The sequence below is a fragment of the Chiloscyllium plagiosum genome, chromosome 12 (genome assembly GCF_004010195.1).
Source record: "Chiloscyllium plagiosum isolate BGI_BamShark_2017 chromosome 12, ASM401019v2, whole genome shotgun sequence".
NCBI classification, from domain to species: Eukaryota; Metazoa; Chordata; class Chondrichthyes; order Orectolobiformes; family Hemiscylliidae; genus Chiloscyllium; species Chiloscyllium plagiosum.
The window spans coordinates 21,936,642-21,951,420 of NC_057721.1; the positions used below are offsets into that span (position 1 = coordinate 21,936,642).

The 14,779-nt window shown below is 40.7% G+C and overlaps 1 protein-coding gene across 3 annotated transcripts in view; it reads right to left on the reverse strand.

Moving 5' to 3' along the window:
• Positions 1–12,815, reverse strand: part of scaf4a (SR-related CTD-associated factor 4a) — an 87,510-nt gene extending 74,695 nt beyond the window's left edge. The window contains exons 1-2 of one of the 3 annotated variants that reach the window (XM_043700719.1): positions 12,482–12,815; positions 2,463–2,490 (exon numbers count right to left, since the gene is read on the reverse strand). In XM_043700719.1, coding sequence (XP_043556654.1) covers positions 2,463–2,490; positions 12,482–12,486 — 33 coding nt within the window. In that variant the 5' untranslated portion in view covers positions 12,487–12,815. The remainder of the gene's footprint in view (positions 1–2,462; positions 2,491–12,481) is intronic. The other 2 variants (XM_043700716.1, XM_043700717.1) reach the window with 2 other exon arrangements.
• Between the last annotated feature and the right edge of the window lie 1,964 nt (positions 12,816–14,779).

Genomic DNA, 14,779 nt, shown 5'->3' on the forward strand with positions numbered 1-14,779 from the left:
AGGGAGTTAATACCTGCATTGTCTAATATTTATCTTAGAGTAAAACCATTTATCTAGTCATTACCACTTTGCTGTTTTTGGTAGCTAGCTGTCTGCAAAGTTTCTACAAGTGATTACAATTCAAAACTACCTCAGTGGCTGTCAGCTAATTTGAAATCTCCAATGGGTTTGAAAAGCTCCATATAAATGCTCATATTCTTTTAATTTCTCTGCCACAGCTATATATCTACCTGCAGTGGATAAAGTGATCACCAAAGAGCCCCGTTGAAAGGGAGTGCAAAATAGGTAGAAAACAATAGTCAAATGAAGCAGAAAATATTTTCCAGCAAATCAAAGCTCACTTCTTTCACTGCCAGTAAGCACTTAGTTTCCAAATACAAAGACATTGTCTCAGGATGCATCTTTCTACTTCCATACACAGCAAACAATGTGACATCTGATTCACAGGAGACCAATTATTATTTAAAGCAACATGTAGCTAGCTGTACTGCAATGTTATTAATCATAACTGAAATCAAAAATAAGAACAAAACTCCAGCACATTATGACACTTGACCCAAACGTTCAGCTAAAACAATAAGAAAACTAGTCTGGAATATCTATCATTCTCCAAGTATTAAAAGCATTACTACATCATACCTCTATTTCTTGGTCTTCCCACCTCCCTTAAAATTTAACCAAATTAATGTACAAACATATTGCAGCCTTCATTATTTGCCATTAATCGATTACTCATTGCTGCCATAATTATATCAAGCACTAAATAACTCTTATATCAAGTCATTGTAAACATTTAAGAAACCACACAAAATCACTATTTCCCCCATCATCAGTTTTAGATACTTGAAAGGCACTTTCCATGTTGAAACGTCAAGTTTGAAGATATTCCTCATTAAATTATGGTTAACTAAAATATCTTTCTGGTAATTTTACTATTGTTTTCAATTTTAGTATTGGGTATGGATTTTAAACAAAATATCACACATACTTAAAACTTGTTAACTTCAAATAACATTGCAACAAGTTCACTAAGCAATAGATTTGTAGTCACAATTACCTCACCTGTGTGTTCAGAATACTTAAGCCAGACATTGCATGTGAAAATCAAATCCAATTTAACTCATGACCAAATTGCTGCTTGTTGATCACGTTGTCCTCCACAAATCCTACCAAATCAGCCCACAAAAGTAGACAACTCCGTTTATATTGCCAGATTGTCCTAACTGAACATTAGGATCTTCAAAGATTTGAAAAGAGGTCTTAATTAGTGCATAAATCCTAAATCAGAGCACCGAATTTTGTTATCTACCGTTTCAAATAATGAAAAATAACACAGATATTCATTTAACCATTACTTGCAGCTCTATGGCACTCAAAAACATAATCACTCCTGATCTAACCATACTGATTTCCCATAGAATGTCAATTCACAGAATTAAACTTGAACATTCATGCCTTTGACAAAATCCTAGTGGGGGAAGAAACTAAGCCTTCATCTCGTTATTTAAGAGATGGGATTAAAGATGAGACTGAAAGGAGGAAAAAATAACTACCACACTCCACAAAGGAGCAAGCAGACCTAAAGTTTAATCTGTGCAATAGCTGGATGTACCCACAAGTCAAAACAAACTCTTTCTAGAGTTGCTCTCCAAGTCAAGAACAAGAATAATCTATATAGACCAAGTCGTATGCCTCCCCCTTCATGTTTTAATTCTCCTCTGTGCTATCTCCCTACTTATACCCACCAAACAAACCAGAAACAGCAAGGTTTGAAGTTCAGCAAGCCAGCTGGAGCCAGGAACTGGAAACAATATGGCAGCTCCCAGGTTATGCTGACCAAAACAAATCACTGATACAAATTGAACATTAAAAAATTTCATACCATAGACTGAACCATGTCTGGCCATGAGCTGTTAATCATTCTATTTTAACACACGATGCGCCACTAGTCGTTTATAAGTGATCTATACAACTCAACTATAACGCAGGTTTAAAACAAACTTGCATCAAGTGTAGATTCTGTTCCTCTACTTGAGAAAGTTCGAATTATGTGTATAGAAGTAATGGAAACACAAAATGAGACTTAAATGGAACATTGTGCCCAATTATTTTCGACAGCCTGTTGTAAAATAAAATTTTAATTAGACTCCAATGTAAATCTTTACATTGGATAATTAAGTCAACTTGGTGTTTTCCCCCCCAAAATCCCATGGATAAATGCATGGTACAATCCAACTCTCAGTCATTGGCACACAGCCTCTCAGTTCCTCAGTGTTCAGATTACTTCCTCGAACGACACATCATTGTGTGTTATAGGAAAGAGAGTCATGCTCAGCCTCCAAAAATTCAATGAATCAACCCACCAAGCTCACTCCTGACTTAAACACAAGTAATATGACAAATTAATAAGGCACCTGGGTAAACACTACCCTGATGAAATTTCACCCATCGTGAATCCCTACCTCCAGGAAAAGGGCAAGACAAGAAAACCTGCGGAAACATACAAAGATTAAAAATGAAGTTAGAAAATACAACTACAGTTGTTTTGATAAAATTAACACCTCAAATGCAACTCCATTTTATTTCTCATACTGGCATTATGGCACCCATGGACCACATTAGGATGCACAATGCTTTGAGACCTTAAAAAGCTGTTAACATTTCCATGGTATGCTGTAATGGTTAAAAAAAGCCATTTCAGTCTGTTGCTTACTTTCAAAAAACCATCTTGCTCATTGACACCTACTCATCTTGGGAAATTCGTTGTGAGCACTCTTAAAATGTTGTCTATTTGCGTTAGTTAATTAGAAATACAGTATATGCAAGAGTATCATAAACAATGATGCACATGCATCCTAGAACTTAGGTTTCCACTGCAAAATTTTAAAGAGGATTCAATTTGAGGCAGGTGAATTAATGAACAACTAATTTCATTTCAGTATTTAAAAAAAAGGAAGAAACTGAAAATGCATTAATCCTAATTTTCCCAACAGCAGGAACTATACAATTTCAAAGGATTGTTAAAAATGATTCCAAATTGAGGGAATGAGAACTCAAATGATTATCTAAATCGGTCATGTCTGATTAATCAAACTGCATTTTTTGAGAAAGAAGCACTCTGTATCAGGCAAGTCTTGTGGATGTTGTATACGTGGACTTTAATTTTTAAAAATTGCTAAGATGCCATACAAGGAATCAATGATGAAAGGGCATGGAATTGGAGGAGGCTGTGTGACAGGGCATTGTAATCGGTTGCTTGGAGGAAAATAAGATAATCAATAAAACATTTTCAAATTCAAAGAAACATTGTGAACTAGAGCTTCAGAAAACAACTGTCAATAAAGTAACAATTGCCCAACCAAGTTTGTAAAGGACGGGATGGGAACAGGTACCAAAGCAATCAAAGCTAATGGAATGGCTGCCCTTTATCCACAAGAGGCTAAAATAGTGAAGATATGTTGGGATGTCAGTGAGTTGTAATGGTGATCTCTCCTTGCAGTGTTTTACCTCATCTCAATACCACTACAATGCAAGAGTGGTGATCAGGAGTTTGTATATTAATGTTGATGTCTGGAATTCACACCCCATTTCTGAAATACCTGAAGATGGTTGAGATCTTTCCTTCACCATAGCATCACATCAGGTTGTTTTAAGGTGGCTCCACTGTTCAGCTCCATTCACAGACAGGCAGACAAAATGACCCACAGTGGCTAAACAATCTTTCACAATCATGAACAGCAATATTATTGCCTAATGCCTCAACATCGCACAGGTAATTGTTCACAAGAAGATTAACTGATCTGGCCATATCATCACAGCTACAGGAGTACCAGAGGCAGTGTATTTTGCACCAATGGTTTATGTCCCAATCCTGCAAGACTCCGCAACCAAGATGATCCAAGTCAGGAATGTAATAAAATTCAAGCTACAACACACCAGAACAGAACAGATCCATTTTTTTTAAACCACCATGTAGTCAAATTCAATATCAACTCTTTGTCAGTGGTGCGTTGTGGCATGTATGACCTTCGGGATACAACTGTTCAAAGCAAGTACCACCCTGTAACATATATTGCAACATAACAGAACTACATTCCTTCACTGATGTCAAAAGCAGCTCACGCAGACAGATCAGAATGTTTCATAGGGAAGGATCACAATGATAAATGGTGAAGCATCTTTTCAACTCTCAAGGAAACTCTAGATGGACAAGAAATGTAGTATTGCTAGAATCAGCCCCACCCCAGGAATTGTTTTTAAAAACATATCACAATATTATAAACATTCCTTAGCAACATTTATCAATCATTGCAAACCTTTCGTACCAAGGATTGTGATCCACAAGTCTAGGATTTGTGTACACTTCAAGTAGTTTTTTTTCCCAATAAACAGAACACACCAATTTGGTCCATCATGCACACACACAGCTCATGCTTGTTCTAGTATCATCCCTTGCCTTTTCTTCACAACTCATTCAATTCTTTCTTTGAATATTTATCAAATTTCCTTTTTGAATATAATAGTGACTGTTATGGCCTGTTGTGATAATATATTCCATAGTTTAAAATACCTTCTATCATTCCTCTTTGTTCTTCCAGCAATAGCGATATTCGTACATTTATGTTACTTTTTTTTGCTAGCTCAATGACTCTGAAATAACTCCATTCTGTCTATAAGCTACAAGTATGAATATCATTTCAATCATGCAGAAGTCAGAACTTTATGGAGTAATAACCAGCGTCCAAACCTGTATATGTCATTAAACAATCAAAATTTTGAAATGCTCCAGCTGTATTGCAAAGTATCAGAAAACTCAAATACTAAATAACCACCTAGGCCCTTAATATCTAATGGCAAAAACATCTGCGATGCAGCAGACTTCACATTTAAATCTTTGAAAACAAATTTTGAGTTTATGGAAAATCTTATTCATATCACGTTCAATGGAGGTGACGCTTTCAGAGATCAATTAAACAACATATTAGAACATTTTATTTTAAAAATGGGAAATTGCCTGACTTCAGCTAATTGCTTGCACTCACTTCTTAGAAATCATCTTTTGGATTTTATGATGGCCTTTCTTCAAGTGTTTTACCTGCAGATAGGCTTTCCCCAGCTGAAAAGTGAGCTATTGAGGAAAGGCTCATCTCTGCTATGTTTCTGAAACACCCCTATTGTGGCCAATGTGAATCCAGATAGTCCTCATTAAAGGATATGTAGAAGACTTGGTGATGGCTGTTCTTCTACAAGCTGCACCTGCCAAGACCACAGTCAACTGCATGCACCTCGTGACCTGTGTATGCCAAAACACCAGATTGACAACCACCTGAATAGATCAGACTTTACCTCTTCCGCTCCTTAACAGAATGAACCACAAATGATCAATAAGGTTTTGTCCTCCGAAATGAATCACAACATAGAGAAATCATTTTTTATTGCTGTTTGCCTTACGTATGTCTGCTTTCGGTTCTTTAGAGGGATAAGCATTTATACTTTCATAATGCAAACTACGTGCTAACCAGTTCTACATCTTGATTTAATAAATGTTGTTTTATTCTAAGTCAATAGTTTTGCATTAAAGAAAGTTGGGATTATCGTTAACTGGAGACTTGGCTGAGGTACTCTCATCAGACTTTACAGTTCAGAGTATTTGATGAGCTTAGAATTAGAAAAAACAACTTCACTGATAAATGACATTTCAAGTCTTGTGATGAGCCAGGTGGCCTACATTTACCTCAAGAAAAATTTAAAATGAAGCTCACAGCTAAAAAATTAAAAGCAATCTTGTAAATAAGGGTACAATCAGTAATAGTCAGAAGAATTGTCCTGACATCATTAGAAATGTAAATTATTGAATGGCCCAGAGTTTGAAGGCTAGATTTTGAAAGCAACAGATGGTTTACATTTATTTGGAACATGCAATGCATGCCATATTGCAATGCAATGGGTTGCCAGGGTTAGCGAGTTTTCAATTTTGAATTTATGTGTTAGCACCTCCGAAAAAGACGGTCAGTAGTTCAGTTTAGGAACAGAGATAGTTGCAGCTTTTTGCGCCAAGGGACAAAAAGGATACATGTTAGCCAATCCTGCACCTTAAGCAGAAAAAATTACTAACAGTGTTAACACTAGAATGCAGGTGGGAACTCAAGTTTCATGTTCATGAAGGAAAAGGAGACAAAGATTTACCTAGGTTACATAGAACATAGAAGAATACAGCGCAGTACAGGCCCTTTGCCCTCGATGTTGCGCCGATCCAAGCCCACCTAACCTATACTAACCCACTATCCTCCATATACCTATCCAATGCCCGCTTAAATGCCCATAAAGAGGGAGAGTCCACCACTGCTAACCTTACAGCCTGTTTTATACTGTATTTCAATGTCCTTCCTACCGAAGTGCATCACCTCACACTGCTCTGCATTAATCCTCATCTGCCATAAACCTGAAAACTACACCAATGTGTCACTGTCCTGTTGGAGTTCCACACTGTCCATCACAAACATTATAATTCTTCCAGGTTTAGTATCTGCATATTTTGAAATTGTCCTACAGTCACACACCACACAGAAATACCGATTCACTCACTATTGTGAGGAAGTGCACTATTCACACACTCCCTGAGGACAGACTTAAATACTGACACCCACCAGACAAAGCAAGTGAAATGCTGACAAGGTCACCCTGGAGCAAGAGAAATACCGACAGACATTCCATGTCTGTATTAGTTTCTGCGTATTAATGAGTTTCTCTAAATCTCTGTATCAGTGTGTGTGTGTATATCTGTGTGTGTCTGCGTGGGACGAGTCTGGCAGTCACAACTCCTTCGACTTTCGTATCATCCGCAAACTTGCTCACCCAACCTTCTAGCCCCTCTTCCAGGTCATTTATAAAAATGACAAACAGCAATGGTCCCAAAACAGATCCTTGCGGAACACCGCTAGTGACGGCACTCCATGAAGAAACTTTGCCATCAACTACTACCCTCTGTCTTCTTCCATCCAGCCAATTCCTAATCCAAACCTCCAACTCACCCTCAATGCCATACCTCCGTATTTTTTGAAGTAGCCTACCATGGGGAACCTTATCAAACGCCTTACTAAAATCCATATATACCACATCTACCGCTTTCCCCTCATCAACCTCCTTCGTCACCTTTTCAAAGAATTCAAAGGTTGTTACTAGAAGAAAATTTCTACAGTAACCATCATGAGCTTTCAGAAGTTGGGGGGGGGGGAGGAAATAGAAAGAGGGAGAGAGATTGGGCGGGGAACAAACAGTGTCTGTTAGGAGCTGTGCCTAGTTGGGACAAAGAAAACAGACAATAAATAATCAGAGATGTCCCTGATTTTCAAACCACAAATGTAGTCAAACCCAAGCCCATAGTCACAATGTGTTGAAGGAAAGTTGGAGGTTCTCTTAGCCAAGTGAAACCTGAAACGATAACTGATGATCACCATGACCTTGCTGCATTGGAGAATAGTTGGAAAATGGATGAAAAGTCAATTCCAGAAAATACTTCCAAAAAGAGAGGTGAATATTTTGGAATTGTTCACAAGACCACTGGAGCAGAAATTGTGTTATTCGGCCCACTGAGTCTGCTCTACCATTCGATCATGGCTAATAGGATTTTCAATACCATTTTGCTGCTTTCTCCCCATAACCTTTGATCCCCATGGTAATCAAGAACATATTTATCTCTGCCTTAAATATACTTAATGACCTGACCTCACTGACTTCTGCGGCAATAAATTCCACAGATTCACAACTCTTTCACTAAAGAGGTTTCTTCTTATCTCTGTTCTGAAGGGTATTCTCTTTACTCTCAGGCTGTGCCCTCAGGTCCTATTCTCTCTTGCCGGTAAAAAATCTTCCCAACATCCACTCTGTCCAGGCCAAATAGGAATTCCGTAAGTTTCATTTCAATCCCCCCCTCATCCTTCTAAACTCCACTGAGTATGGTCGCAAGGTTCATATGTTAAACATTTCATTCCAGAGATCATTCTCGTGAACCTGCTCCAGGGCCAATACATCCTTCCTGAGACATGGGTGCAAAGTTGCTCTAAATCTGGCCTGACCAGAGCCTTATAAGCCTCAGAAGTACATCCCTGCTTTTACATTCTAGCCCTCTCGAGATGAATGACAACATTGTATTTGGCTTCCTAATTACTGACTCTACCTGCAAGTTTACTTTAACAGATGCTTAGACTATATAAAGTCCCTTTATACTTCAGATTTCTGAATTTTCTCCCCGTTTAGAAAATAGTACATTCCTGGCCTCTATTCTTCCGACCAAAGTGCATGATCAAACACTTTCCGACATTGTATTTCATGTCACTTCTTAGCCCATTCTCCTAACCTGTCGAAATCTTTCTGCAGCCTTCCTGCCTCCTTAATACTACATGCCCCTCCACCTATCTTTGTGTCATCTGCAAACGTAGGCCGAATGCCATCATTTCCTTCATCCAGATCATTCATGTACAAAGGGAAAAGCTGTGGTCCTTGTGGAGTACTACTTATGACTGGCTTCCATTCAGAAAAGACCCTTTTATCTCCACTCTCACCATTATTCTTTAAAGTAGGCATAATGTGTGCTGTGGACAAGGGTACCAGTGTATTTACAATGTGTTTTTTTTTAAACTGGGAAGTTAAAGTTGATTGCAGAAAACAATACTTCGTGTAGTAGGGGTTAGCATATTGGCATGGATAGAAGATTCGCTAGATAATAGGAAACAGTAGCATAAATGGATTATTTTCTGGTTGGCTAATATAATAAGTGGTGCGCCAAAAGGAATAAAAGGTGCAACCTAAACATTTAATAACTTACACAAATAGCTTGGAAGAACTAACTAACGGTATGGCTGCTAAATTTGGTGATCATACCAAGAAAGTCAGGAAAGCAAGTGTGAAGGTCACGAGTACGAAATTGACTCCATGGGTTAAGTAGGTGGGCAAAGATCACGGACTCCATTGACATGCTTCGCTGTTGCGGAAAGGCTACTATCATCAAAGACCCCATCGTAGGCAGAAGACAGAAGTCTGAACACACGCCAACAGGTTCAGGAACAGCTTCTTCCCAGCTGTTAGTCAACTGATGAATGGACACTCTAGCATCACATAATGCTGACCTTGACAAAGCTGATCTCGCCTAGCACACAATCTGCTCAATGTAATCTGTATGCCTCTGTCTAAGTCTTTCGATCTGTACATTCTTGCTTACTATGATATGCTTGTACTGCTCGCAAACAAAGCTTTTCACTGTACCTCGGTACGTGTGACAATAAATAAATCAAGTAGATAAGTTATTGGTAAGCAAGACAATGAAAGGTTTTCACAGCAGGCAGTAATGTGGAAGAATCAAATATGTTCTTATTGAATGACAGGGTTAGCTCAAGGGAGCAAGTGGCCTTTTCCTCTTTAACTAGAGTGTTAAGTTATAACATTTACTTTATTAATGCATTGAATATAAAGTTTACTGAAAAATATGTAACCTTGTGGATTTATTCTTTGAATAATGAACGTGGATTTTTATTTTCTCTAATCATTAGAGATCTCTATTGGGATCTCAATAACCTTTATAAGATTATTTGCACGATGTTTCCTTTCAGAAGTTCTCCAGTATTCACACTTAGAAATCTTCAAGGCTTCTCTTCTCAATCCAGCATTTTTACCTCTGGCATCCTGCAAGGTTCCATCCTTGAATTCTATTGCACATGATACCACCAGTAACATGTGAAAACACTCAGTTTTAAGTCAAATGAGTATATCCAGCTGTACCTCAACACCAACTCTCTCCATTCCTATCCTGAAGCTTTCAGCCTGCCTATCCACATTCACCTTAGGTTCCCATCAAACTTTCTTCCACTCTCTCCTTCCACTCATTCCTGGAACATCTGGATAACAAGAATACCAAAGTCAGACTCCCTACTTACTGACAACAGTTCCACCTAAAATATAATTCCAACCAAACTTCTTTCCAAACTTCAAGATCTAGGTCTCTGCTCTGCCCTCTGCAACTGAATCATTGACTGCTTGGCCCACAGAAGGTAAACAGTAAGAATAGGCAACATTTCCTCCATAATAATCCGCAAAGCTAATGCCCTGCAAGGCTGCATACTCAGCTCCTTATTATATTCCATATATACACGGCTGTCGCCAAATTTCATCCTAACTCAGTTTGCTGACAACACCACATTTGTAAGCGAGAGTTCTTGGTGATATGGTGCAAAGATAACCTCTCCCTCAACATCAGCAAAACAAAAGAGCTGGTCATTGACTTCAGGAAGATGGAGTGTCTACATCAATGGTGCTGAGATGGAGGTGGTCAGGAGTGCCAAGTTCCTAGGAGTGATGATCACCAATCACTCCTGGTCCACCCACGTCAATGTAACAGTCAAGAAAACACAACAATGCCTCTACTTCCTCAGGAGGCTAAGGAAATTCAGCATATCTATTAAAGACTCTTACCAATTTTTGTAGATGCACAATAGAAAGAGTTCCATCCAGATGCACCACAGCTTGGTATGGCAACTGCTTTGCCCAGACCCATTAAAAAAAATAGAATTGTGAATGCAGCCTCATCCATCCACAAACCAACCTTCCACCTGTTGATTCCATCTACACTTCTCGTTGCTTCATGAAGTCAGCCAACTTAATCAAAGACCACTCCTAACCCGGTTATATTCACTTCCACTCTCTTCCTTCCGGCATAAGATATAATAGTTTACATACAGGTAAAAACAGATTCAAGAACGGCTGCTTCCCTGTTATTAGACTTCTGAATGGACCTCAAATTTTAAATTTAATGTGCACCTTCTCTGCAACCATAACATTGTATTCTTTGCTCTATTCTATTACCCTAAAAGCATTTGTATGGTGTGACCTGCCTGTACTGCACACAAATCAAAACATTTCGCTGTACCTAGGTATGTGACAATAATAACTCAAATCTTGTGATTTCTCAACTCTACTCATTCTTAGTATTTATTTGCCACTTCCACAATCTACACCTTTCTGCCTAATATTTAATCTCCATCTCCTGCTTATATTAATTTGCATCCAGGACATACCAGAAGCAAATACCAATGATGATCACTGCTCCTTTAATCCAAACATAGTAGGGGGTGCAGCTAAAAAAGAAATCAGTATTTAGCAGTACTGGATATCCTACAAATTCTATCTGTGTATTGCTTTCATGCTCACAGTCAAATTATTGTTTTGGAATGGGGACAAATGTCAGATCTGAAATATGGCATATTGAAACAAACACAAGTAAACTTTGTTTTAATGATTTTAACGGTAAAATAAAAGTCTTCTAATACATTTGGAAAACAAGGACTGATTTAATGTATTAGTCCCTCCATTTTATAACACCAGCTTCTGACCAAATGATCAAGCCACTGAGAAATAATAGAAACCCCCCCCCCCCCCATATCACCTAATAATTTGAGACACTGCAAACAAAAGAAATCTCGATAATTGTGTTTTCCAAACCAAAGAAAGAGGTGCTAAAGAAGCGGACTTATCGTCAACTTATACATGCTATTTAAAACTAAATAGCCTGTCTTCCATGAACATCGAAAAATTACACAATAAGCTAAAATTCAAAAATTGACAAGTACTGGTTGAGGTGTTTTGTTCAATCCTGGTAAATACTATCGACTGATGACCATGAGAGATCAAAATGCGTTACTGCAGTAAATCAGACTTCAAACGATGTCGCGTTTGAAGTAACAAACGACACGAATGGTAGAAAGTCCAAACCAATTATAAAAATAAGCTAACTTTTTGAGAAAAACTGAAGGGTGCCAAAAAGGGTCGACGGAATGGTTTGGCGCGGCGCTGTGTAGGCCGCGATCCAGCTTCCTCGAACCGCGAACTGAGCCCAGGTCGAGGGAGCGGAGGGAGACATTGTCCTCACTCAGTTCTCGGGCCTGACAGGACTCCACCTTTCGCTAAAACACACACACACACACACACAAATAGGACAACACAATAGCAACCAACCGCCTGTCGCCCTGCTTGACCTGGCAACAGCGATCGGCTGCAATGCCGCACCGCAAAGCGGAGGAAGAGACACAGAGAGAGAGAGAGATGGGGACAGGATTGAATGTCTGGCCGACACTCCTGCCTCGCCCCGCTCCCCAGCCCAAAATAAGAGGCCGGGCTGCCGCCCTTGAGGGTGATATGGCTGCTTCAATCGAAATAAACGTATCCGCCGCAGAGCGGGCCCGCCGCCATGGCGCACCGCGCTCAGCCCGCCGCCTCCATCTTCTGATTGTTCACCAACACCGGGCCTATTCCCACCCAGCTCCTCCACTCAGACAATAATGTGACGGCCTACTGAGAGAGGAAGGGGAGGGGGGAAGAGTAGGGGAGAAGGAGAATAAAGCTCGGTTTCGGCTGACATTTTCCCTGCTCCCATCCAGCGGCGGGGAGGAGACGAGAGATAAAGGCCAGCCGAGCGGCTCCTGCTCGCACTCACCTCATCGTTAAAGGCGTTGACGGCTTCCATGCTGCCGGTGCCGGGGGAGGGAAGGGGGGGAAGGGTCACCGTGCTCACTCTGCTCTGTCAGAGGTCCAAGCTCCGGCTGCGGCCCTAACCGGGTTCCTGCGGCGCGATTCGGTTCGTCTCGTCTCGTCCCGTCCCGGCTCTCACCTCCAAAGCTGCTTCACACGCGCCTCAGTCAACATGGCGGCGGCTGCACAACATCGCCGCACTGTCTGCTGGGAATAGATCTGCCAGTGGCGCCCGGCAACCGTCTGCTCTCAGGCAAGGGGAAGGCGCTCCATGCGCATGCGGAGGCCAGCAACCGTCTGCATCCTGCAATGGGGAAGGCGCACTGTGCGCATGCGGACACCGGCAACCGTCGTGCAGGGAAGCTTCGTGTGCATGCGGACACCGGCAAGAGCCGCGGAGGGGAAACTTAGTGCGCACGCGGAGGCCGGCAACCGTGAGCTTCGATCCGAAAGAGGGGCAAGGGTATGAAAGGTGCGCATGCGAGGACCACAGTGTGCTGGGTGGTAGGTTATCGATCCCATATTGTACCTCAGCTATATTTTGCAACAAAAGTGATTCAAGATCACTATTTTCACAAGCACTCCAATTGCCTTCCAACTCTCAAAACAGAATGTCTCTGACACTTAAGTTGCTGATTTCACATTTTTCTGATGCCTCTCCAATGAGATACAGTTATAGCCAATGTTATCACACTTGGCACAGCTTTACAGGTTTATGTTGAAATAGGAAGATTTGGAAAGCAATACAGACGGGGATTCTATACGTAGGGGAACAGCAATCGCTTCTGCAGCCAAAGATATGATTCTGGGATCCAGGATGTCACTGAGTGGCTGCAAAGCAATCTGAGACAACAAAGTAATCAAACATACAAAATTAAGAGCAAGAGGAGGCCATTTGGCCCCCAGAGTCTGCTCTACTATTTAACAAGAACATGGCTGTCTGATCATGACCTCTACTTTCCTGACTACTCCTGTATATTTTGACCCCCTTATGTTTAAGAATCTATTTAATTCAGCTTTAAAAAGTATAAAATGATGTTACATCTATGCTGTCTGGAAAGATGATATTCAACCTACCAAGGTTTTACCCATTTGCTTAACCTCATAATATATCATTCTGCAGACTCTTTGTCTCACTAGTTGTCTGGTGTGTCATTCACAGACTCAATTGGAGGACATTCACTTTCATCATTACTGTCATTAGAATGTATTGTCAATAACTGTGGACCCAGCATGGATCCTTGTGGCACGCCACTAGTTGCCATCCTCTAAATGGCCCTCCTCATCCCAATTCTCCGTCTGCTATTGTTTAGCCTACCCTCTATTCTGCACCATAAGCTTTAAACTGAATAAGTAGCTCTCAGTGCCGGCAAAACCAAGGAACTCATTATTGATTTTCGGCAGGATGTTACTCATGCCCCCCTACACATTAACAGCACAAAGGTGGAACGAGTGGAGAATGTCAAACTCCTGGGAGTTGTCATCAACAATAAGCTTTCTTGGACTCTTCATGTGGATGCACTGGTTACAAAGGTCCAACAATGTCTCTGCTTCCTCAGGCAGCTGAGAAAATTTGGCATGACAGCAAATACCCTTGCCAACTTTTATCGGTGCACCATCGAGAGCATTTTGTCTGGATGTATCACTACCTGGTGTTGCATCTATACCATTCAAGATCGGAGATGGTTACAGAGAGCGGTGAACTTGGTGCGGACAATCACAATGGCCAACCTCCCATCTGTAGAATCCATCTACCAGGCCCGCTGTCAAGGAAAGGCTGCCAGCATTCTCAAAAATCCATCTCACCCTGGCAATTTTTTCTGTAATTTCTACCATCAGGGAGATGGTACAGAAGCCTGAACACACGCACCAGCTGGTTTCGAAACAGTTTCTACTCTACTGTTGTTAGAATACTGAATGGACTCACAAACTCTTAGCATTCGCCTGTACTTGTGTTTTAGTTTTTGCCACTGTTTGCCTATTATTTTCTTAGCTATGCTATTTAACTATGCGATCTGCCTGTATTGCTCGCAAAACAAAGCTTTTCACTGTGCCTCGGTACACGTCATACAGTCATAGAGATATACAGCATGGAGACAGACCCTTCGGTCCAACCCATCCATACCGACCAGATATCCCAACCCAATCTAGTCCCACCTGCCAGCACCCAGCCCATATCCCTCCAAACTCTTCCCATTCACATACCAATCCAAATGCCTTTCAAATGTTGCAACCGTACCAGCCTCCACCACTTCCTCAGGCA